This window comes from Ranitomeya imitator, chromosome 3 (assembly GCF_032444005.1).
Source record: "Ranitomeya imitator isolate aRanImi1 chromosome 3, aRanImi1.pri, whole genome shotgun sequence".
Taxonomy (NCBI): Eukaryota; Metazoa; Chordata; class Amphibia; order Anura; family Dendrobatidae; genus Ranitomeya; species Ranitomeya imitator.
Genome location: NC_091284.1, coordinates 146448239 through 146475204, shown reverse-complemented (window position 1 = coordinate 146475204; position 26966 = coordinate 146448239). Strand labels below are relative to the sequence as shown.

Sequence of the window (26966 nt, the reverse complement as noted above, 5' to 3'; positions counted from 1 at the left end):
CAGCTCAAAGCGGTGATGGAATTCACGTCAGCGCCGCCCAAATGGCTGAAACCTGAATATCACTGGGAGCAATAAAGCTAATTTCCTCCCTACAGCGGGAGATCTTACGTATAGATTGACCCCAAATCTGCAGGTTAGTAGCATTTTTTCACATGACAGGTTCCCTCTACTGACTCCATAATTAATTAGTTAGGTATATTTTAAAAGGGATAAAGCTTTTAATGGCCTTTTAAATATAAACCATTAGCCACAAAAAAAGTCTAGTCATACTAATAATATTACGGTACTTTTAATCAGTTGAAATGTCATGTCTTGAAATTGAATTGCTTAGTTTATCTCTTAGATTTATTAATTACATTTCTCAATGACACATAAGAATGATTAAAGCTAAAATTCAGCCAAAATATTCGTTTGATATGTAATACAGATATGAGAGACATTGTCACCCCAAAAAATAACTGTGACCTTGAACTGCCAATGATTTTCAGCATATAAAGACTCTTAAAATTGTTCAAATGCTTTTGATACTTCTCATAGATTATCGTTAGTAGACATTTAAAAGAAATTAAAAACATAGTATTGTTATTGCACAATTGTTTAAAATGCTCTGCCAGATATTCAGCAGTACCAATTCTGAAAATAGGCGTGAAATTGTGGGATAGCTTTGTACCTTTAGAAATCAATGACTTTGCAAACAATGTACTTGGCAAAAGTTTGGAAACTCTTGTTCATGCAATAGTATTCTATGTACTTAGAGCAGTGATTTTCAACCTTTTTTGAGCCGCGGCACACTTTTTATACTTAAAAAATCCCGAGGCACACCACCAACCAAAATGGCACAAAATGGTGCGTCCAGGTTTGAGATGAAAGTCTGCAGTCATTCTATGTGACTGCAGGCTTCTGAATTCTCACAGCGCATGCACTGCACACTTTCAGGATTCTCCCTTGCCGGTGGCCAGAGTGGACGGTCATGACAGCACAAGTATGTGATTTGGATACTTCTGGCCACATTCTAACTAGACGTGTCCGGCCTCAGTCAATTCATTTTCATTGAATGAGGCCACACATGTCTAGTCAGCATGTGACCGCATGTATGTAAATCACCAACATCAGAGAATTATGATAGCAGTGTGCACTGTGAGAATTCAGAAGTCTGCAGTCACATAGTATGACTGCAGACTCATCACAACCTTGGACATCCCCTTTAATGTTCCTAACAAATAAAAATGAGAATTAGTATCACAAAAAAAACACATTTACATCCAGGTACCTGATAGATGACGTTGTTTGTGGAGTCGCCTCTTTCTTTTCATCTTCACCTTGTCCAGATGCCATGATGACTCTTCTCATCCACCGGCAGAGCTCGTTTCTGCAGACTTCCATCTTCTCCTGTCTTCTGCAGCACATCCCGACACAACACCCTTAAAGATAGCAGTGTTATTATAATGCTCCGGAATAACAATATCTGCCCTAGGCTGAGCCCCTGAGTAAATAATTGCCCCTCACTTTATTCCCAGCACATAATATGACCCTCACTGTCCCTCTTATGGTACATGCCATCCACACTACCCTCTCTCTCTTTTCCATACTTCACACTGCCTTCTCATACTGTGTCCCTCATAGAGAGCCCAGTCTCTCTACTGTGCCCCTTCATTACACTCCTCCTACTTGGCATACTGTCTCCTCCTGGCTGTTACCCTCACACTACTCAGTATCTATTATGTGTCCACTCACACTTTCATCCCCCCATACTGTCTGCACACATTTCTAATAGCCTCCTCCTGTACATCCCCCCCCTGCTAACATACCCCTTTGCTCTCTCCATATTTCCTCCTCACACATTCCCCCCTCACACATTCCCCCGACTCCCCATACTGTCCTCACACATCCCATCACCGTTGCTCCCAGTACTGTCAGCACACATTTTTCCCCTCGCTACTGTGTCCACCCCCATCTCCCCACTCACCCCCACAGAATATATCCACTCCCCTTCCGATAGAATAAATCCATCCCCTTCCACACAGAATAAATGCACCCTGCCCCACACATGCTAAATAAATTCCAGCCCCCCCACGTACACACTGAATAAATCCCCCCCACACACTGAATAAATCCCCCCCACACACTGAATAAATCCCCACACACTGAATAAATCCCCCCCACACACACTGAATAAATCCCCCACACACACTGAATAAATCCCCCCACTCACTGAATAAATCCCCCCCACACACTGAATAAATCCCCCCCACAGAATAAATCTCCCCCACACACTGAATAAATCCCCCCCACACACTGAATAAATCCCCCCACACACTGAATAAATCCCCCCACACACTGAATAAATCCCCCCCACACACTGAATAAATCCCCCCCACACACTGAATAAATCCCCCCACACACTGAATAAATCCCCCCACACACTGAATAAATCCCCCCCACACTGAATAAATCCCCCCCCACACTGAATAAATCCCCCCCACACACTGAATAAATCCCCCCCACACACTGAATAAATCCCCCCACACTTAATAAATCCCCCCACACACTTAATAAATCCCCCCACACACTTAATAAATCCCCCCACACACTTAATAAATCCCCCCCACACTGAATAAATCCCCCCCACACTGAATAAATCCCCCCCACACACTGAATAAATCCCCCCCACACACTGAATAAATCCCCCCACACTTAATAAATCCCCCCACACTTAATAAATCCCCCCACACACTTAATAAATCCCCCCACACACTTAATAAATCCCCCCACATACTCCCCATAAACCCACCCCACGCTGAATCTTCGGTGTCTTCAGCTCCACAGCACAGGAGCACTTACCACCAAGTGTCTTCTGTCTCCTGCGCGCCGGATAGTGACGTCAGCAGCGTGATCACATGACTTGATTACGCTGCTGGCGTCGCTCTGACCCAGCGGTCAGAGCCTCAATTGTACTCGCAGCTGGTAGATGTCTGCGAGTACAATTGATCTCCGGGAGCCGGCGCGCTGCAGCTTCTCTGTGCCGGCTGTCAGCTTGACAGTCGGCACAGAGAACAGCTGACTACCGTTCCCCGCGGCACACCCGACCATGTGTTGCGGCACACTAGTGTGCCGCGGCACACTGGTTGAAAAATACTGACTTAGAGGAATGTGCACATTATAAATTCAGACTGCCAACAAAACCACAAACCAGCAAAAATGGAAACAAGAAATTATGAAATGCTGTGAAACAAACCAAAATATGTGTTAAATCATAGAATCCTCATGGTACCCCTTTTTTTCTCTGATGACAATTTCATACCCCATTGGCTTTCTCTCAAGCAGCATCATCAGGTGGTCATCTCAAATGGCATTGCATCAGATTTTAAAGAGTACCCAGAGTTGCTGAGCACTTTTTAGTTGCTTTCCCTTCAAAAAACAAAAAAATCACAGAAAAACATTGGATAAAATTATAGTATTTATTTGATAATATTTAAAAAGAATCAGTTATTAAGGGTCCATACAAACAATAAGGATTAAAAAAAAACACCATGATAATTATAACTTTGAAAGTTTAATAGACATATACTGTAAGTATAATGAGTTCCTTATAATGGGGGACCAGAGGGTAAGAGCAATACGAAATGGCCTTATGACACAATCAGGGGTCAATAATCAGATATGAAATACACAGCATTTTCCCAGTCAGCCTTTAACAGAAGCATCACATGGAGCTTCAAAGAAATTTATGCTATCTGTATCTTTGTTGGTTATATACAAGATTTACCATGACGTGCTTGAACAAGTCATATCTGTCATACTCAGGTAAAGCCTTGATCTATGTCACTATAAGAAGAAACACATCTATATGAGCCCATCTTCTATCTTACTATTACATTGGGTAAGCTTTATCACTATGTCAAAGCTGCGTAAGTCCTCAAAATACTCTACTTTAACCTAATCTAGGTCACACCTTTAACACAGAGATTGGCACTCTAAGATAAACTGCAAATGGCACCTCCGCTCACCGTCAGCTGGCCCTAATCCCTAATATGCTCTATACTGGCTATTCATAGATAAACAACGCTGCTTGTAAATTGTTGACCTCTCAGTTACCACAGATCCAAAATATGACTAGGATGTATAACAGATGTCAGTGTCTCTACTGAGTCAGGGTCTCCCTAGTCACTCTGTACACATATTCAAATTAGTACATTTGGCTCAGGTAAGATACAATGACAATTCAAAGCAGGAGACACTTTAATTAGTTACCACCTGCAGGTTCACAGATAGTTCAAAAGATTCAATGTGGTCTATAAACTGTGCGGAAAGTACCAGTGGACAGTTTGTGGACCTCACTGACAAGGACTCACAGGGACAGGCAATGGTGAGCTCTCCGTGGCATGGCAGTGACATATGATAGGGTATACAGTAAAAAGTTTTTATGAGGACTTATAAAAACTTTGACATAGTGTTAAATCTTACCCTATGTAATAGTAATACAGAAGACTGACTCGTAAGGATCTGTGTCTCTAGTCACAATGAGATAGATCGAGGCCTGTTTATACATGAGTATGACTGACATATTCTCATTAGGCATGTCAAGGTATAACTTTTTATAACCAACAAAGATACAGAAAGCTAAGGTCTCTGTGAAGTCCCATGTAACAATTTTGCTACTGGCATATTTTTACCGGAGGGAATGCTGATAATTGCAAATCTGTTTACTGAGCACTGATGTTGTCATAAGGCCTCCACTTATTTTGCTGACCATCTGTTAGCCCATTATAAAAAAACAATCAAACATATTATATGAATATGTCTATGACAATTTCACAGTCATACTTATCCTGGTCTTTTTTACTAAGTTTTGTGTATTTTGACCATTATTAATTGGTTCTTTTTTAAAGCATATCTAATAAATAATATTATTTTATAAAGTGATTTTTCTGTGAATTTTAGTTTGTTGCTGACACCTCTGTCAAACTTTTCTTGTTGTTGGTGATTTGTATGGAATTGCTTTCCCTCTGCTGTCCATCTCAACCAAACCATCTCAATTGGGTTGAAAAGGAAGTAAGGAAAATCCAGAGGCGCTTCCGTTTAACGGGTAAGGTCCCTATATCATTAGGTTCAGTCCATTTCTCCAGCTGTTAACTGGGACAGAAAAAACACATTCCGTGAGGTGAGTGAAACCAAGGTAGATAAAAAAGAAAAAGTAATTACTGTTTATTCCAAATAGTTGCAGACAGGGCCGCCATCAGGGCATGACAGCTGTGACTGGCGTATGGGGCCCGGTGAGCAGAGGGGGCCCGCATCGGGCCCCGTCTCATCTGGTCACCGGGCCCCCCCTGCAGGCGCTGCGGCAGCGGCACACTATTGACGTGCGGGCCCGCGCCCGCACGTCAATAGTTAACAGCCGCCAACCAGTCTGAGGCTGGCGGCTGAATAGGGCCGCAGTGCGCACTCGCCGGCGTCGCCGGCGTCTGACGTCATTGTCAGCCGCCGGGCCCGGCGGCGAGTGCGTCTGTGTGGAGCCTGGAGAGGGAGCTTCACCCGGTGCTGGAGCTTGGCCAGGTAAGAAGTTGTGTTTTTTTTTTTCTTTGAGAGCTGCTGCGATCCGGGGGGCAGGATGATGGACACACAGGGGCAGAAATGCTGGACACACAGGGGCAGAATGGTGGACACAGTGGGGCAGAATGCTGGACACACAGGGGCAGAAATGCCGGACACAGTGGGGCAGAAATGCTGGACACAGTGGGGCAGAATGGTGGACACACAGGGGCAGAATGGTGGACACACAGGGGCAGAATGGTGGACACAGTGGGGCAGAATGCTGGACACACAGGGGCAGAAATGCCGGACACAGTGGGGCAGAAATGCTGGACACAGTGGGGCAGAAATGCTGGACACAGTGGGACAGAATGGTGGACACACAGGGGCAGAATGGTGGACACAGTGGGGCAGAAATGCTGGACACAGTGGGGCAGAAATGCTGGACACAGTGGGGCAGAAATGCTGGACACAGTGGGGCAGAAATGCTGGACACAGTGGGGCAGAAATGCTGGACACAGTGGGGCAGAAATGCTGGACACAGTGGGGCAGAAATGCTGGACACAGTGGGGCAGAAATGCTGGACACAGTGGGGCAGAAATGCTGGACACAGTGGGGCAGAAATGCTGGACACAGTGGGGCAGAAATGCTGGACACAGTGGGGCAGAAATGCTGGACACAGGGGCAGAAATGCTGGACACAGTGGGACAGAATGGTGGACACACACAGGGGCAGAAATGCTGGACACACAGTGGGGCAGAATGCTGGACACAGTGGGGCAGAATGCTGGACACAGTGGGGCAGAATGGTGGACACAGTGGGGCAGAATGGTGGACACACAGGGGCAGAAATGCTGGACACAGTGGGGCAGAAATGCTGGACACAGTGGGGCAGAATGGTGGACACACAGGGGCAGAATGGTGGACACACAGGGGCAGAATGGTGGACACACAGGGGCAGAATGCTGGACACACAGGGGCAGAAATGCCGGACACAGTGGGGCAGAAATGCTGGACACAGTGGGGCAGAATGGTGGACACAGTGGGGCAGAATGGTGGACACACAGGGGCAGAAATGCTGGACACAGTGGGGCAGAAATGCTGGACACAGTGGGGCAGAAATGCTGGACACAGGGGCAGAAATGCTGGACACAGTGTGACAGAATGGTGGACACACACAGGGGCAGAAATGCTGGACACACAGTGGGGCAGAATGCTGGACACACAGGGGCAGAAATGCTGGACACAGGGGCAGAAATGCTGGACACAGGGGCAGAAATGCTGGACACAGGGGCAGAAATGCTGGACACAGTGGGGCAGAATGCTGGACACAGTGGGGCAGAATGCTGGACACACAGTGGGGCAGAATGCTGGACACACAGTGGGGCAGAATGCTGGACACACAGTGGGGCAGAATGCTGGACACACAGTGGGGCAGAATGCTGGACACACAGTGGGGCAGAATGCTGGACACACAGTGGGGCAGAATGCTGGACACACAGTGGGGCAGAATGCTGGAGACAGGGGCAGAAATGCTGGACACAGTGACAGGGGCAGAATGCTGGACATTGGGGCAGAATGCGAGACACAGTGGGGCAGAATGCTGGACACAGTGGGGCAGAATGCGAGACACAGTGGGGCAGAATTCTGGACACAGTGGGGCAGAATGCTGGACACAGTGGGGCAGAATGCTGGACACACAGTGGGGCAGAATGTTGGACACAGTGGGGCAGAATGCTGGACACAGTGGGGCAGAAATGCTGGACACAGTGACAGGGGCAGAATGCTGGACACAGTGACAGGTGCAGAATGCTGGACACAGGGGCAGACTGTGAGACCCAGGGGCAGAATGCGAGACACGGGGCAGAATGGAGATACGGGGCATGATTGGAGACACGGGGCAGGATGAAAGACATGGGGGCATGACTGGAGACAGATGGGGCAGGATTGGAGACAGATGGGGCAGAATGGAGACACAGGGGGCATGATTGGAGACAAGTGTCAGGATTGCAGACATGGGGGCATGGTTGGAGACATAGGGGGCAGAATGGAGACATGGGGCATGATTGGAGACACTGGGGGCAGAATTGGAGACAGATCGTGCAGGATCATGGGGCAGGATGGATATGATGGAGACAGATGGGGCAGGATGGAGAGATCACATGGGGCGATCATATGGGGCAGGATAAGGAGATCATATGGGGCAGAATGGATACTCATGAGGGCAGGATGGGAGAATATCTGGCTGACGCCAGGAATGAGACACACGGGGCCAGGCTGGGTGATATTATTAATACCATAGGGGCTAATTTAGAGATATTATTACTGCAGTGATGTATTTATTTTATTTTTTGAGTATACTGTTTTAAATGGGGGGCGGTCCTGTTACTGTATAGAGTGATACTATGTCGCCTTCTTCATGTGGTGTAATGTAGAAGTTGTGAAAAATTAAGTAATGTGTTCTGCAAGCGGAGCTCGAGATAACTGTGTTATTTCCTGCAGAGAGAAGTCCTGGCTGGATGAAATGATGGCGGTCTGTGCTGGATGAAAGATGAAGGACTTCACCTAGAGACGTCACTGGTGAGTCAGTGTGTTACCTATACACTGACACTATACACTGTATACAGAGCTCCTGTGTATAATTTCACTAGTGATCACTATATTATCTGTACACAGACACTGCATACTAAGTACAGATCTCCTGTGTATAATGGCACTTATGGTGATAGTATGGTGCTTTTTTAAAAATTACTGATCAGAATTGTAGTATTCAGTCACTATGTGGTGGTAATATGTGGTCTGGACATGGTGTTGTGGTATTTGTTCCTTGTATGTGATATTATTCGATCACTGTGGTGGTAATATGTGGTCTGGTCATGGTGTTGTGGTATTTGTTCCTTGTATGTGATATTATTCGATCACTGTGGTGGTAATATGTCATCTGGTCATGGTGTTGTGGTATTTGTTCCTTCTATGTGATATTATTGGGCATTTTAAAAATTGAAAAATAAATAAAAATATACCTAAATTGTATTGCATATTTTAACAAATAATTAATAGGTTACAGCAGAGTAGGGCCCGGCCAAAAGTGTCTACCGTGTTATGGTGGCGGCTTAAAAAATCTTTTGGCCAAAACAAAAGCTGCCTGCTATATGTGTGATCTGGTGATGGGAACTGTTAATGTGTGATTGGTGAGAAGTGGAGTTTTTCCAAGAGAGAGCGGTGGGACTGTGGACAGTTCGAGGGGTGGAGCCTGGAGGCGGGGCTGGGGTGGAGCCTGGGCGGAGTCTCAAGGGGGCCCCGAAAATTTTGCCAGTATGGGGCCCCGAAATTTCTAGTGGCAGCCCTGGTTGCAGACACTGGAGGTCTACTATATATAAAAAATTGAATTACAATAAAATACTAATAGAAATTGTATAAAAACTAAACACAGCACGTTTCTTCATCAACCTTCATCAGGTGTAAGATGAACCACTTTTTTGCGCTCGGTGAACAGTTAAGAAAAGGTTTAGTTTGGGTTCCAGAAGAGTATCAGAGCCAGAACCTGAACCTTACCGCATTCACTTTAATGGGGGCCAGAACATCCAGTGTTTGCCACACCTGAACACCCAAACATCTGACGTTTCCCACTCTGTCCTCTGTGTGACATCGTGGGAAAGAGCGTCTCTGACGTGAGATAACATTACACATTATGGAAACAGGAACACATGGGCTACTTGCACAGAGCACAAGTCTGTAGGAACATGCTCACACACCACCAAGAAACTTGAAGACACAAAAGAGCATAGTAAAACCAAAAACACTCAGTTTAAAAAAAATCACAGTAATCCGCAAGTGCTAGTAAAAAGATGTAAAAAACAGGGTATTTGGTTGATACGCTTTTTGCAAAAAATGTATACTAAGCTGCTCCACCAAACGTCAAGGTATACCCATATCAGAGTAGTCCTAACTGATGTATGCAATCTCTATCTGATGTATTTAGAAACCTGATCATCTGTATATTACCTGTGTGAACAGGGTTCAGAGAGGAAAAGTCCATGTGGACATGCTGAGTGGAACAGCTTTTGTGCAGACAGCCCAAGAGGAGTGGTGGGTAACTCCCTAGTCTTGTAGACACAAGAGAACAATTATGGAAACAGGATCAACCAAATACCCTGTTTTTTACATCTTTTTGTGGATTACTGTGATTTTTTGAAACTGAGTGTTTTTGGTTCTACTATGCTCTTTTGTGTCTTCAAGTTTCTTGGAAGTGTGTGAGCATGTTTCTACAGACTTGTTGACTGTGCAAGTAGCCCATGTGTTCCTGTTTCCATAATTTTTAAATAAATAATTACAAAAATGGCATGGATTCCCCAATTTATTTTTACAACCAGCCTAGCTAAAGCAGGCAGCTGGGGTCCGGAATTCTCAGGCTGGTAAGGGGCCATGGATATTAGCCCCCACAGTCTTAAAATAGCAACCCGCCACCCAAAAAAAGCACATTTATTAGATGACATCAATCCCCTAGCTATTACCCACTTGCCAGCGCAGCGGGGAAAGTGGGAAGAGCAAGGCTAAGTGACAGATTTGGCACATCTTATGGATGCACCATTTCTAGGGCAGCTGAAAACTGATGTTTTAGTCTGGGAGGAGCCAATATCCTTGGCCCCTTTCAAGGCTTTTAATATCAGTCCATAGCTGTCTGCCTAGTATTTGCTGGTTATTAAATATGGGGGGACCCTTCATAATTTTTTTGTCATTCCCCATTTTAATATCAGGAAAAGCTTAGTACACAGCTGTGAGATGATTTTAATAGAATAAAATCTTTATGAATATTATCTCTTTCCCATAATATAAACATCAACCCCCAGCTGGCTGCCTTTCCTCAGCTGTTTAAGAAAATTATGGGGGACCAAAGTGAAAAATGGTATGGTGTCCCCCAATTTTTGACAACCAGCCAAGCTAAAGCAGACAGCTTGGCTCTGGTATTTTCAGGCTTGTAAGATACCATAGATACTGCCCCCAGCTTAAAAATAGCAGCCCGTAGTCACCCCAGAAAAAGCGCATCCATTTGATGCGCCAATTCTAGCACTTTGCCCGGCTCTTCCCACTTGCTCTGTGACAGTGGCAAGTGGGGTTCATATTTGTGGGTTTGAAGTCACCTTTGTATTGTTGATATCAAGCCCACGGCTTGGTAATGGATAGGTGTCACCCATTCCGCTGTAGCCATGGTCTCCTGTAGTAACACAATAATAAAAATAAACAGCCATATCCTTCACCTATCCATCGTTCTGTCCCATGCCATAATCCATGTCTAGGGATAAACCGTTTTCAACCAGGACAGTGTCAAGATACGACCATCCAGGCTGTGAACTACTGAGGAATGAGGTGCTACAAGATCAGTCTCAGTGACTAGCGATGATGTCATTGAGGTTACCGATGGTCACAGACTGCATTTCCAGCCAGTCCCTTGAACTGTGGGGACCTGAGTGAGATCAGCGCTGCACCTTGAGACTTTTTCTCATTATGCTAGCAGTAATCTCACCGAGGTCACCTCAGTTCAGTAGCCCAGATGGGAATGCAGCCTCAATGACTGGCAGAGACCTTGATGACACAACGCTAGTCACTAACGCCATGCTCACAGCAGGTCATTTCTCAGTCGTTGTTAGCCAGGATGGCTGCATCTTTGCACCATCCAGGCTAAAAACTATTTATTCCCAGACAAAGATAACGATGTGGGACAGAACGACAAACAGGTTAGGGTATTTATATATATATATATATATATATATATATATATATATATATATATATAATTGGAGACCATGGCTAAAGTAGTGTGGGTGATGATGTGAGAATGGTTTAATTTAGATTCATTAAAAGAGTCTTACAGGCCTGAGAATACAAGCCCCCAGCTATCAACTTTAGTTTGGCTGGATGTCATGCCATTTTTTTAAATTATTTATTTAAATAATTAAAAAAAAAACAGCATGGGGACCTCTATTCTTGATAACCAGCTTTGCTATTGCTGAGAGCTGAGGGTTGCAGCCCACTGCTCTCAGCTTTGTGTGGGTGGTTATAAAAAACACTGGGGAACCCACATCCTTTTTATTTAATTATTCATCTATAGTGCAATTGATGCATGAGTTGATGCCACTTTTCCTTGTGTCTGCCCCTAATTTTAGCTGTTTTGGCCGTTTTTTGGTCCCCCAAATGTGTTCTCTTTGTGCTTGTTTTGTCTCCATTGAAGTCAATGGGATTCGGGTATGTTCACCGTACTGTTCATCGAACTTTTTTGTGAACATTGGGACATTCGCTGATCCGAATCGAACCTTGAAAGGTTTGCTTATCTCTAGCAGTGACCAATGGTAAAAAAGGTTATCGCTGGTCAGATGTGGGCATATGAGAGTACTACTACTCTCATTAGTGTACACCTGCTCTTGGATCTACCTGTGGCCAAACATTTTTGTAGGCCTGATCATAGCACCATGGACCTGAAATTACTTGTATTGAAAGGTAGCTTCAAATCTCAGAGAGACAGGAGAATCTTTGGAGTATAAACTTATGACAACCTTTGACACATTTAGTTCAGGAATGAATGTGTCGCATGGATTTATGTCTTTGCACATCAATTAAGGAATTTGCACTTCAGACCATGTGGGGTCATCATAACAGAACCAGACCCCAATCAGAGAACAACAAAACATTCACTCCTATTCTAGGAACTTTCCAATATTTATGGACACAACTGTTTATCACTTATCACTCTCCCATAATGACAGTTCTGTGCTGTGTTGTGTATAAATATGTGATTCTTCAGAATTTGCTTTAGTCTGTGCCTGATGAAGATTCCTGAGTAGTCTCGAAAGCTTGCAATTTGTTACCATCTTTTCAGTTAGCCATTAAAAGGTATCGACCACTGAGGACTCTCAATTCTAAATATTTTTCCATGTAGGGACAAACTGATTATACAATTATTTTTCATTGAATTTTGGCATACTGTTTTCCCCAATAGGGGGCTATTCTTTTTGCAGTGGACATACCCCTCCCCCCTCATGAGCTACTTTTTATTTGTATAAATTGTTTGTTTTTTAATATGCTCTTGCCTTGTGTCAGTTTTATTTAGTTTCCATTTAATAAAAATATATTTACACATATAGATTTTGTGCTTGTTTGATAGCTTTTTTTTATGTCTCTGTCAGCAGTGAAGTGGGGTCCTCCTGGGTTTCCTGCCATAGAATTTGATTTCATTCAAACATTAACGAATTGTTCGCTCTGACACTGATGCACCCTGAGCCTGAATTTGTTTGAAACTTGATTGTGGCTGCTTACCAACCACTCAGAAAAACTATAGTACCATGGGTTGTAAACTTCATGATTATGTTGCACACCATGGACAAACGAACATAAAGACCTCTAGAGATGGAGTTGTAACTTGACTTTGAGATTGTTGATATTTTTCAACAATTTGGGTTCTGGAGTTCTCAGACAGTTCTCTTATCCTCTTTCTGTTTGCCATGCTTAGTGTGGCACAAATGAACACACAATGCACAGTTCTCCCATTCTCCCAAAGCTCTCCCATTTTAATATGGTTTCAGGTGTGATTTTCATATTGCCCACACCTGTTACCTGCCACAGGTGAGTTTGAATGAGTGTCACATGCTTGAAACAAAATTGTTTACTCATAATTTTAGAAAGAGTTCAAAAATTTCGTCAGGACTATTTTTAAGGTTTTGTGTATAATTATGTCCAATTTGCCTTTTTTTTCTCTTTTTTGGGTTGTTCCATTAAAAACAAAGGAAATAAACACATGTATAAGAAAACATATGTAAGTGCGATTAATTTTCTATGAAAAATACTTCAACTTCTTGAACAATATCAAGGGTGCCAACACTTTCAACTACTACTGTAGAAACTGTTTATCTTGTTACCTATCTACTGGATATGTCATAATTCTAGCATCTTATATCGCCTACCACAAAGACTATCACCAATCGTCAATTCAAATGACTTATGATCTTTCCTTGCTTTAAGACTCCCACTGAACATGTGATACCTAATTTTTATGTGATAAAAAGAGTTTAATGCTATCTCTCCAAAAGATGGTAAAGGGATGGTTCTACATATATTGCAGTTTGCTACCTAGCACTGTTACTGGATTGTTGGGCAGAAATTATCTGACAAATTGTTAGGACTGGCGAAACGCACCAAGTATAAGGTGTAATGGTATTAGGTGCGTTCGCCGTCCGAGGTCCACCGTGCAGGTGAAAGACCCTGCTGCTAGTAAGACGGACTATATGGCGGTACTAAGTATACACACAAGGGTTAACTTCACCCTGCGTGAAGGAAGCAATCCTGTTGCGTCACAGGACCGCAGTACCGCACATAAAGCGCGAGCAAGAAGTCAGCGGACTCAACCCCTACACAGGATTGAAGTCCGATTAGACACTTGCTGGCACAACACCGCAACTGGGTGTGTCAGAGGAATATAAATAATAATATAAAGGCACAAGAGTGCGTGCGGTGCAGCACTGAAGGATGCCACTAACCACCCAGGCTTGGGTCAGGAAAGCGCAGAGCAAGCGCACGGCGCCGTACTGGCGGACACAGCAACTGGTAGCTGAAATGTGTGTTTCGTGCTGTTGGATAAGTCGGGTGCTAGATAGCAAACATACACCTTCCGCGAACAGACATTCAATAGGGAGCGTTATTTAAAAAGCGACTTTCACTCACAACACACACACATATTTACAAGACAATACTAGCGCATGGCCGTGCGGCCATGCGAGGCTTAAATAGCTGCAGCATGTTTAGGACCTTCCAAAGAAGGACCAATGGAGTGCTGCAGCACCTGAGCATGTGACCCTGGATCTCCACTGAGAGATCTCGCCCTGGGCATGCTCAGAGTGCAAAGCAGGATTTAGTCCTAGCAGCTACAAGGACCTTAGCTGCAGTATCTGATCATGTGACCCTCGATCTCCACTGAGAGATCTTACTCTGGGCATGCTCAGAATGTAAAAAGCAGGACTTAGCCCCAGAAACATCCGCTCGCCGCTGCCCAGCACTGACTTCAATGGGAGAAGCAGGAAACGCAGCAGTAACTCTAAGCACAGAGTCAGACTGAGCGAGACGCTGGGATCGACATCTCTGCTGAGCAAGCTCCACTGCGGCAGGAGAAGAATGGGAGACCGCAGCGGAGATGGCCCGAGATTCCCCCTGTGCAGAGGCAGGAACTCGACCCCTAACACAAATTCTCTTAAAGGGAACCTGTCACCCCAGTTTTTCAGTACGAGATAAAAATACTGTTAAATAGGGCCCGAGCTGTGCGTTACTATAGTGTATTTTGTGTACCCTGATTCCACCCCTAAGCTGCCGAAATAACTTACCAAAGTCGCCGTTTTCGCCTGTCAATCAGGCTGGTCAGCTCAGATGGGCGTGGCGACATTGCTGTATCTTCCCCCAGATCTTGCATATATTTCCGTTGGTGGCGTAGTGGTTTGCGCATGCCCATCTTCTGAATCCACTGGGCAGGAGAAGAAAAAACGCACGATCGGCGCTATTTCCATGGTGATCTGTGGGGGCGGTCATCTTCCTGAGGCCGCGTGTGCGCATATGGAGTCCTCTGCTGCCCGGGGCTTCAGGAAAATGGCCACGGGATGCCGCGCGTGCGCAGATGGAGATCTCGGCGGCCATTTTCCTGAAGCCCAGTTCGCATCTCAACTTCAGGAAAATGGCAGCCGCAATCTCCATCTGCGCACGCGCGGCATCCCGTGGCCATTTTCCTGAAGCCCCGGGCAGCAGAGGACTCCATATGCACACGCGCGGCCTCAGGAAGATGGCCGCCCCCACAGATCACCAGGGAAATAGCGCCGATCGCGCGTTTTTTCTTCTCCTGCCCAGTGGATTCAGAAGATGGGCATGCGCAAACCACTACGCCACTAACGGAAATATATGCAAGATCTGGGGGAATTTACAGCGATGTCACCACGCCCATCTGACCTGACCAGCCTGATTGACAGGTGAAAACGGCGACTTTGGTAAGTTATTTCGGCAGCTTAGGGGTGGAATCAGGGTACACAAAATACACTATAGTAACGCACAGCTCAGGCCCTATTTAACAGTATTTTTATCTCGTACTGAAAAACCGGGGTGACAGGTTCCCTTTAAATGTATGTACAATGCCTAACAAGCCCTAGCCTAGTGGTAAGCATATGAAATATTCATAGCCATGCAATAGAAGACTGTTCACCTTTTCATTTGTTCGTTTTGCCAAGCTTTCTTGCTTTTGAATGAATACATAATGACATAAGTCATAATGGTTCCTGATTTGGAATATGGTCAAACATAACTAGTCTGCATATTTATTGTGGGTTCTCTAGCCATATAGAGTTCATCAGCCTCCATTAGTTTCTGCAGAAAAATGTATTCATCATAGTGATTATAGTATCACAATAAAAGGGAAACCCTGATTCTAGTTTGACCAGAGCCTTAATTTTTGATTCTTTCATTTTTTTTAAAGTGCAGCAAACTTGAAACTATATATATACATATATATATAATTATTTAAATAAAAACATGAACATTTCACGTTACAGTTTTGAATTTACAAGCTGAATTGCTAAATTTACACTTAAAAGTGACACAAATATATCTTGTACTGTACCTTGTACCACTTGATTTCTGGCTCCCTGTATGGCATAATGAAATCTTCTATCTCTGGGCATAGGATTTCTTTGCTTTTGCTAAGTTCAGCTTTTTCAAAGTATTTCATTTTGGAGTTATAGCAAAATCCAGTGTCATTGTCCCCTACCGCCAAGGATATAGAAACTTTCATGCAGTATGTGGAATTCCTGCAAAAATATAAAGAATATAAATTAGAAACACCCAAGAATATTTCAAGGAAACACATTTCTGCAGCATGCAAGTTTCTCTACATGTTCACACTTTTGTGCGTATAAATGTCAACGATGCCTGAGGGGGCTGAAGGATCATGAATGCTGTAATTTCATACCTCAAGAAATAAATTATCTCAAATCCGAAATTATGCACAATTCTGTCAAATCTGTTTATTTTCTGTCCTGAACTAATAATGCCTAAGCAACGAGGCTGTGCAAGTGATTACAGCTGTACAAGAATCATGTCCTATTTTTATAATGAACAGATGCAAAGTATTCCACAGAAACAATAGCTTCCGTTTTTGCAAACCAGATTAATTAGTATTAGCCGAGATTTCAAAAGGCCATAGTATTTATTTCTTTGAGTGGATTAGAGAGTGACTTTCATTTCGTAAGATGCCTATTGTAGGAATGATATATATGACTATCCCTCTCCCTAGGTGACCTTTTATTTTTCTATTTTATTTCTTTATTCTAGTGAATTTTAAACTTTCTCTAGATTGTCTTTAATCCATCATATTTTTTTTTACCGATGGAATGTTCTTTCTACAATCATGTTTTTGTTACTTTTCATGGTTCAGTATACATTTGCCAACAGCATTTAATAAATACTTTAAACTGGTGGATAATGAAAGGTAAAATACGAGTAACTTACAAGCTGTCAAAGCACATGATTAATGGAATGAAAATCTATAGAAACATGTAAAATGCAAATTTCAAAGAAGCAGCTTGCCAATAAAGTATGTCAACTTTTCACCTCATAGAATGCTCAGACAAAGATTAACCTTAACTGATCTTTTTTTCAGGAAAAGCCCATGTCTGTTAATAGACATTTTCATTTATTTGTACTTTCTTTATTGTACTTTTTCTTATGTATTAGCATAGTGTACGGCAAGTTCTTTAAAGGTGCATCGTGCATTCCTTTATCACATATAAAATTTCCTAAAATTTGCATAATAAAATAATTGAATAATGTTTATAGCTAGAGTCCATAAACAGAGTGTCTAGTTTGACTTTTATACTAAGGCTTATTAAATGGTTGATATTGACTTTTAGTATTGCTACTTCCACTAGGTGACACTAGAGTTCTAGTCCACTTCCTGTTTGAAGATAAAAATTACATACTTAATTTCTGAGAGGAGCATTGTATAGCCTAAAAGTCTCCTCACACTCACCTGACAGGCAGGTCCCTTTCCATATAGAGAGACATTACCATTAAGGTGCTCTCACATTGCATTCAAGCACTTACTCGTGAGACCTGTCAGGGCCATAGAATATAATGGTGCCGGCAGAGTGAATGTGCATTCTGCCGTGCATCATTTTCATTTGTATATGCCTACTGGAGGAGGACACTCACACATAGTAGACAGCATCTGGTTGTCCACCTCCAGTAGGCATATATATCTGAAAATGCAGCACAGCAGAGAATACAATCATTCTGCCACCGCTATTATAGTCTATGACCCTGTCAGCACATAAGTCCGAACCCTTGCCAAACTGTATGTGGATGTATGTCCTGATGGGGCCACTGATAGTGTACCTATAGGCAATGTGAAAGGACTCTTAGACTCAAGCCAAATAAAATCACTTGTTTTGCACTGAAAAGGAGTAAACACCCCTGGAAACATATGTCTCCAAATAGAGTATATAGTTTGGCTTTTATACCAAGTCAAGGCTTGTTAAAGGGTCTATTTTGATTTTTAGGATTACTACCTACAGTAGGTGGCTCTAGATTTGTAGTCTTCTTCCTCTCTGAAGAGGCAGTTTGCATATTTAAAGAGGTGGTCCAAAATAGAAATTACTTTTCTTCCAAATTTCCTATCTATTTAATTCCATAATATAATTTACTTTCTAATATACTTAATTAAAAAATCCCTACTATGCCCTCACTACAATATCGAACTGCTTTATTTATTTTTTATAACTTTTTGGTTGAATCTTTGTTTGAGAATCCCAGTGCATTCTGGGATACTTAAAGTGTTATGAGGAGGCAGAGGCTGCGGTCTCTGCCACAACCTTTGCGCCCTCCATAAAACAAAGCAGGAAGAAAGAACTGGCGAATGAGAAATCAATATAGGGTTTTATCCGATATAGCAAGATTTAAATAAATGAAAATATCTTATCTAATGTGGTTGCACAAAAGCAACACAAAACACATATGTATCAGCTGCTGCTGCTGTACACTGGTCACCGAAAGACTAACTTGGAAATAGAGATGGGATGAAGGTGTCATACAAAGTGCTGCTGATAAAGGATCCAAAACTAAATATACCTTGAAGGATTTATTGTGCAGGTTTTAAGAGTAAAGATGAATAGAGGTCAAGTAGGACCTCTTCATCCTGACAAAAACCTAGTCAATGTGACTAAGTATATTTCTTTTTGGATCCTTTATCAGCAGCATTTTGTATGACACCTTCATCCCTTCTCTATCTCCTCATTGGCCTCAATTTCAGAAGCTGGGCTACACAATGTTCTACATAGCATGTGTCAATTGTCAATTCTGATGTATGATGTAGATTCAGTGACAGTGCGCACCCTCGCTGGCTCTGTTCAGAATTAGTAAGATGGTAGTAGAGGGCACTGTCAGTGTGCATTGTAATAATATCTGGTGTTCAGAGACCAGGCTCACCCACATAGGTGATATCAGCCAGGCGGCGCTGATTTCTGCATGCCAGGAAATCTTACAATGTGTATTGAGTCCCTCCCAGGTGAATTTCTTTGTTTGCACTTTTGCTTACATTTCCCCTTATTCCGAGAACCATAACTTTTATATTTTTTCATTGACATACATATATGAGGGTTTGTGTTTTGCAGGATAAGTTATTGTTTTGACTGAAACCTTTCATTTTACATTTAAGTTACTGTAAAATGGAAAAAAATGCCAAGTGCAGTGAAATTGCACACAAAAAATAATTTTGCAATATCCTATTCTTTAATAACATTCACTGTAAAATAAAAGAGACCTGATGATTTGATTCTAAAGGTCAGTATAATTATGAAGATCAGAAACTTGTACTGTATATGTTTTTATAAGTAGTGAAAAAGAATTCATTTTCCAAAATCTGTAATGTTTTTATTTGTACATCGACAGATCTGTGTGAGTTGTGTTTTGTGTGGCAAACTCGCCTTTTTACTCATACCATTTTGCAGTGGATACGATGTGGGCATTCACATTTTTTATTACATTTTATTTTGTTATTTTTAGCCAATTTACTCTAACAGGACTTGATCCTGCGTTTGTCTGCATATACTATTTACTGCAATAAAATAGTATTGCAGCATTTAGTAACAATCATGATACAAGATGAACACCAGTAACAGGCTGGACAGGCATGAGGGTTTTCAGTAGGCCAAATATTAAGTGGCAACCTATCAAATTGTGGAATGGCGATATTTAAGATGTATTCAGCTGTTAGTAGAGCTTAGCTCCACTCCCTGATCTTAGAAACAGATGTTGACTTTTTAACAAATGTGAGTTAGCGCTACCTGAGTGGATTGGGGGACTCTCGCTTGGCAAAGGAATTAACATTTCACGACATGCGCCGTACTAGTACTGCGCATGCCATGTCACCCCCTATGATGTGGGCTCCGGCGGTAAGCCCACATCAAAGTCGCGACATGTCAGCTGTTTTGTACAGCTGACATGTGCGCGCAATAGCGGCGGGTGAAATCACTATTCACCCACCGCTATTAACCTGTTAAATGCCGCTGTCAAACGCAGACAGCGGCATTTAACCAGCGTTTCCGGCCAGGCGGCCGGAAATGATGTCATCGCCGACCCCCGTCACATGATCGGGGGTCGGCAATGCATCAGGAAGGTAACCATAGAGGTTCTTGAGACCTCTATGGTTACTGATGCCGGCCTGCTGTGAGCGCCCCCCTGCATTTCAGCTACATAGCAGCGATCTGATGATCGCTGATATGTAGCAGAGCCGATCAGGCTATGCCAGCTTCTAGCCTCCCATGAAGGCTATTGAAGCATGGCACAAATAAAAAAAATGTTTTTAAAAATATGAAAAAAATATAAAAAATATAAAAGTTTAAATCACCCCCCTTTCGCCCCATCCTAAATAAAACAATAAAAACAAAAAACCTACACGTATTTGGTATCGCAGCATTCAGAATAGCCCGATCTATCAATAATAAAAGCATTAATCTGATCGCTAAACAGTGTAGCGAGAAAAAAATCCGAAACGCCAGAATAACGTTTTTTTGGTCGCCGTGACATTGCATTAAAATGCAATAACGGGTGATCAAAAGAACGTATCTGCACCGAAATGGTATCATTAAAAACGTCAGCTTGGCACGCAAAAAATAAGCCCTCACCCGACCCCAGATCACGAAAAATGGAGACGCTTAGGGTATTGGAAAATGGCACTTTTTTTTTTTTTTAAGCAAAGTTTAGAATTTTTTTTCACCACTTGGATAAAAAATAACCTAGATATGTTAGATGTCTAGGAACTAGTAATGACCTAGAGAATCACAATGGCAGGTTAGTTTTAGCATTTAATGAACCTAGCAAAAAAGCCAAGCAATAAACAAGTGTGGGATTGCACTTTTTTTGCAATTTCACCGCACTTGGAATTTTTTTCCCATTTTCTAGTAAAAGACATGGTAAAACCAATGGTGTTGTTCAAAAGTACAACTCGCCCCGCAAAAAATAAGCCCTCGCATGGCCATATTGACAGAAAAATAAAAAAGTTATGGCTCTGGGAAGGAGGGAAGTGAAAAATGAAAACGCAAAAACGAAAAAGGGCCGCGACTTGAAGGGGCTAAGCACTCAGGCTTGGCTTCTTCCAAAAACAGTCTATTTGGTATATTTAGGCATAATAAACCACACCATAGGCCATGTTGCACATCACAGGCCTACACATAGACCTTAGCACTTTAACTCGCCAAACAGTTCATTAACATCCACGGAACACAAGCACCAACAGTATATTCCAATGGCAGATAATGCTCTGCCTGTAACCCCCTTTATCTGGAGTTACCTTACAGGAGCTCCTGCTCCACACACTGCCTCCTGTCAGTCCTTGTTACCAGGGAAGCTGCCGAACTGGGATCCCCTTCCTTGTGACCAGAGCACTTCAGATAGTCCAGACCCCCAGACGGAACTGTAGCTTCCCCAACACAGTAGCCATCATGGGCTCTGCAGATACATCCTCTCTGTGTGCTATTCAGGAAGTCCAGTCCCAGGCACTTCTATCACACAGGAGCTCAGTCCGTTGCCTCACCATGTGCTTCCTGGAATCCAGTCCACTCCAGGACATTCCAACACACAAACCATTCACAGGATCTCACACTCTGACCATCGGCCTCTCCGTGCACTATTCAGGAAGTCCAGTCCCAGGCACTTCTATCACACAGGAGCTCAGTCCGTTGCCTCACCATGTGCTTCCTGGAATCCAGTCCACTCCAGGACATTCCAACACACAAACCATTCACAGGATCTCACACTCTGACCATCGGCCTCTCCGTGCACTATTCAGGAAGTCCAGTCCCAAGCACTTCCAACACACAGGCCTTAAGTCCATAGCCTCACCAGGTGCTTCCAGGAATCCAGTCCACTCCAGGACAGTCCAACACACAGGCTATCCAGGACTTGACATTCTGACCATTCTGGTCCATATTCTCTGAACATGTGACCCAAAACCTGGTCACATTATGTACCTGTAACCACCCCCATAGGTGGGAGGTGGTTACAGGTACATAATGACCTGACAAAGGTAATACCAGTTCCTGAAGGGGTTAATATTTTAATGTATTTTAAATCTTTTTTCAAGTTAAAATATGGGTATGAATAACCCATTAAAAGGAGAAATCCAATAATACATTCATAGCTGTCATAATTATTGATAAAGGTAGAAAAAAACACTTCAGCCATGATTCACCAAGCATGATGTGAACAATGCCAATTTTGGTGAGGGGTGTATTGGAATTAGACTCTTCTGATCTAAGAAGAAGTCCATGTGTCTTAAAGAATCAGATGTATCTGAAAAGTGGTGTGTGCCATCGTGCTTCTCGCCACCAACTTTACTCTAATCAGTGAGTAAGGTACGCCACAGCTCATTATGAATTAAACAGGCTGTAGTTTTACACCTCATTCCCCCTGCCAGTGAAACAGCGTAAAAACACCAGAAGTTGCAAAATTTTTGCACTACTCTGCAATCAGCAAACTTTTTTTTTTTCAAAATTCCAAGGGAATTTACCCCAGAATCTTGATAAAATTGCATTAGTGAATTGGGACCCATATCTGCTTATGTTTAGAACCAGATAGCGATCATATACAGTATATATACAGTATATATATATATGTATATATATATATGTGTATATATATATATATATATATATATATATACATATATATATAAAATGTGTACTGAATGTTGAGGGGGAACACTAGCTCTATAGCTCTCCACTGCATTTACACCTGTTTGGGGATTACAAGATTGGCGAGGCAAAAGGGATAACAGCTAATTCACAAATTTGCTTAAATTTGGACATGAAATGTTCATTATTATATTCTGGTGTCTCTTTAGACTTAAAAGCATAATTATCATAATATAAAAACTTGTTGCCCAGCCACAGCCCACCGTCCGTTTATTTACACAGCTCCCTTCACTTCTACATCGTGCGCTTCACCCCCTTAAATATCAGCTCTGCTTTGAAACTTATAGCGAAAAGTAGACTTATTATGACATCTCAATGTCAGATGCCTAGTCATTGACTGCAGCATGTGTCACAGGTCTAGTCTGCGCCAAAAGCCCCACTGGAGAGTGAAGATGAACAAAGAGGACATCACACATAGTGAACATATACAGAAGAAGATGAAAGAGACTGAGACCAACTTAGATGATATGGCAATTGGACATATGATTAGGGTGGTATTAATTTATCTCTTGCTTTTTTCACTCCTTATCTTACCCTCTATAAATCTGCAAAATGATGACTGGCTGGATGTTTTCGTGAATGCGAATTAAGTGAATCACAAACAATTTGAAGTTTGGAAAATCATTTTTTTTATTTATTTGAAATTAATTCGCTTTGAACTGATTCACTCATGTCTAATCAAAGGTCCCCATGGTATCCTTGTAGCTAAGGAATCTGGATCTGGAACTCTAATGGATACATAAAAAAAAACTTCATTTATGTCAGTGCTAAAGCTGCATCAGTGAACATAATGTTTTTTTTTTCTTTGCTCCTCATAGCTAGCTTTACTCACAATTTTTCTTCAAAAAAGCAATAGATGGAAAAATAGATAAAAAATAGGTGCAGCACCAGTAAAGTAAAGGAGATAACGGGTGCAAAGCCTCACAGGCAAGCCAAACCTTAACGTATGTCCAAAAAGATAAAGGCAGCACTCCAAGGTCTAAAAATATTTAGTAGTTTATTGACACAAAGTCATAGTAGTGACGTTTTGTTCCAAGTGTGGAACTTTCTCAAGCTTGCGTCAGCACCAGGACTTTACCACCATGTAGTCATCACCATGACTTTGCGTCAATAAATTGAAAAATCTTTTTAGACCCTGGAATGCTGCCTTTTACTCTTTGGACACAGATAAATAGATCTAAAAGATGGAGGAACCACCCCTACAATATAGGTAAAAATATAATGAACTTTTATTGGTCCCCGCAGAGACATTTCGGTTCTAAGCATAAACCTTTCTCAAGGTTGGAGAAATGTTATATAAATATTGACAGGTTGTCTCCTGAGCACCTCAAAACTCTGCAGTCTCATAACAGTAACACGCTTCATGGTTTTTGGCTAGGTGGGCAGTCCTCCATGAGAGACAGTTCTGGTGAGTATTAAAGCCGTAATGTTAGTAGAACTATAAAGCTCAGCACAAGTTCTGCTGTAACACATTCAGCTAATATTGTTGTACACAGCTATCACTGCATTAGTATATAAAGATAATAGTGCAAGTGAACATGCACACAGCTTCAGAAAGTGTGAGTAGTGATTTGTGTTGGGGATCGTGATACTACAGGAGTGATAGGAGCAGCCCGTCAGGTGCTGAAAGGGAGAAGAAGGGGAGCAGTTAACTGCTACAGTGGCATGTAAAAAGCAAAATGGGAAGGTGCAAAAGTTTGGGCATCCTACGTAGTTAATACCTAGTAGCACCCTCTTTTGTAACAAGTCCAAGGTCTTTCAATTCTTAGTTGGGGGATTTTCATCCATTCTTCCTTGGAAAATTGTTACAGTTCAGTGAGATTCCTGGGTTGTCTTGCTTGCACTGCTATTTTGAGATCCAGCCACAGATTTTAAATGATGTTCAGATCATGGGACTGTGAGGGCCATTGTAAAACCTTCAGCTTGCACCTATTGAGGCAGTGTATTGTGGATTTTGATGTGTGTTTAGGATATTATTCACTTTAATAAACGATCCTCTTTTCAACTTCAGCTTTTTTACAGATGGTGTTATGTTTGCATCAAGAATTTGTTGAAAATTCAATGAATCCATTTTTCCCTCTGTCCACGAGATGTTGCCCATGCCATTGGCTGCTTAATGGTTGGTAAGATGTTCTTTTCCCATAAATTCTGTGCCTTTTTTCTCCACACATACCTTTGATCATTGGAGCCAAATAATTCTATTTTAACCTCTATAGTCCACAAGCTATATTATTTAAAACTTGATAAAATAATTTTTTTGATAATCACATTGTTGGTCAGCGGTGATTTCTGCTGTGAATGTTAGGTGTCGAGATTCTGCCTCTGCACAGGGGGAATCTCAATCAATCTCTGCTGCGGTCTCCCATTCTTTGCCAGCCACAGTGGAATCTGCTCAGCGGAGACATCAGCCCCAGCATCTAGCTCAGGCTGATACTGGACGACTGGTTACTGCTGCCTTTCCAGCCTCTGCCATTGTAGCCAGTAATGGGCAGCAGCGAGCAGACGTGTTTGGGACTAAGTTCTGCTCTTCCCTTTCTGAGCATGCCCAGGGCAAGATCTCTCATTGGAGATCAAGGGTCACATGCTTAGATCCTGCAGAAAATCCCATTGGTCCTTTAGGAAGGTCCTGAAGGTGTTCTTCTGTGGCTGACTCCCATTGGTCCTTCTGGGAAGGTCCTGTTCTTGCTGCAGCTATAAAAGGTTTGCATGGCAGCACAGCCATGCGCTAGTGTATATTTGGAATCCTGTGTGTGTTGATGAGTGCAATTCGTTCTTTAAAATCCCCTCCCTTGTGTATGACTGTTCACAAAAGGTGGATGCTTGCTGTCTAGTGCCCGACTAAGCTGTCAACATAAAGACACACGATACAGCGTCTATTGCTGTAACTGCCTGTGCAGCGCCGTGCGCTTATAGAGCGCTTTCCTATCCCAAATCTGGGTGGATAGTGGTGTCCGCCAAAGCGGCACAGCACGCACTCTTGTGCTTTAAGTTATATTTTCTGTTATTTTGACACCCCAGTTGCGGTGTCGAGCGCAAGTGGTCTGAACGTACTCTAATCCTGTGTCTTGGGATAGAGTCCTGAGACTCCTTGCTTGCGCTCTTGGTGCGGTACCGCGGCCCTGTGACGCAACAGGGTTTGCTTCCTTCACACAGGGTGAAGTTAACCCATGTGTGTATCCACACTGTACTGCCATATAGTTCGTCATTACTCAGCAGCAGGTTCCATCTCTGCACGGTGGACCCCGGGCTGCGAACGCACCTTATACCATCACTCTCATAATTTGGTGTGTTCTGCTAGCCCTAACAGTGAATTTCAATGTCCAGTTTAGGTATAATATAGTACTAGCTTACACTCGCTTTCTTTTATACAAGTGTTTCATAAACAGAATAGAGATGTGAAACATGAATATCATATATCTTGTACTTATATGTGTCATTTTATTACTTTGTGATAGTAGCTTGCCATGTCTGTGTAAACTTAAAATATATTTCATATTGTTGAGTTTCATGAAAAACAGCACCATGAAAAAACATTACCTTTGTCTCTTTTTCATTTCGTGTTCTAGGACATAAATTATATTCTGACATGATTCATTTGCCGTGAGGCCTCCATGCAGCCTGCTTCAGAATATGGAAGTTTGGACCCTCTGTGTGAGAACTACATAAAAGACTGAAATTTTCGCAAACTGTTCTCTAAATTCACCTGACCCCTAATAGGTTGAAAGTGGAGCCTGCTGCGAGTAATAAGGCATTTTACTGTACTCCGTCTTTTTTCCAGAGATCTGTGAACTGACTGCAGATTAACCATCTCTGAAGACACAATTTACTGATGTGCACATTTAAGTATATAGTAATGGTAATTTTATAAAATACTTCTGATAGTTGTATTTCTTACCTTAAATCAATATGCCAATAAATTAATCCCTATCCGTAGAGTCAAGTATTAATAACTAAGAGGATTTGCTGTATAAAGATGTCAAAGTTAGGCTCTATATGGGTATCATGTAAAAATGGACTATTTGGTCTCCTTTATAAGAACTTTTTGTATCTACTGTGATTTTGCAAAAGAAAGTGTCCTTTTTTAACATTTTTCATACAATAAAAGTGCAATTGTCCAATATTCTGTGCTAAATAATTTCTGTATATATCAATAGAGGATGGAGATCCACAT

The 26966-nt window shown here is 42.5% G+C and overlaps 1 protein-coding gene across 1 annotated transcript in view; it reads right to left on the bottom strand.

The window, feature by feature from the left end:
• The window catches only part of IL1RAPL1 (interleukin 1 receptor accessory protein like 1), a 2437811-nt gene that overhangs the window by 989193 nt on the left and 1421652 nt on the right, over nucleotides 1-26966 (bottom strand). The window contains exon 4 of the mRNA XM_069761543.1: nucleotides 16171-16357. Coding sequence (XP_069617644.1) covers nucleotides 16171-16357 — 187 coding nt within the window. The remainder of the gene's footprint in view (nucleotides 1-16170; nucleotides 16358-26966) is intronic.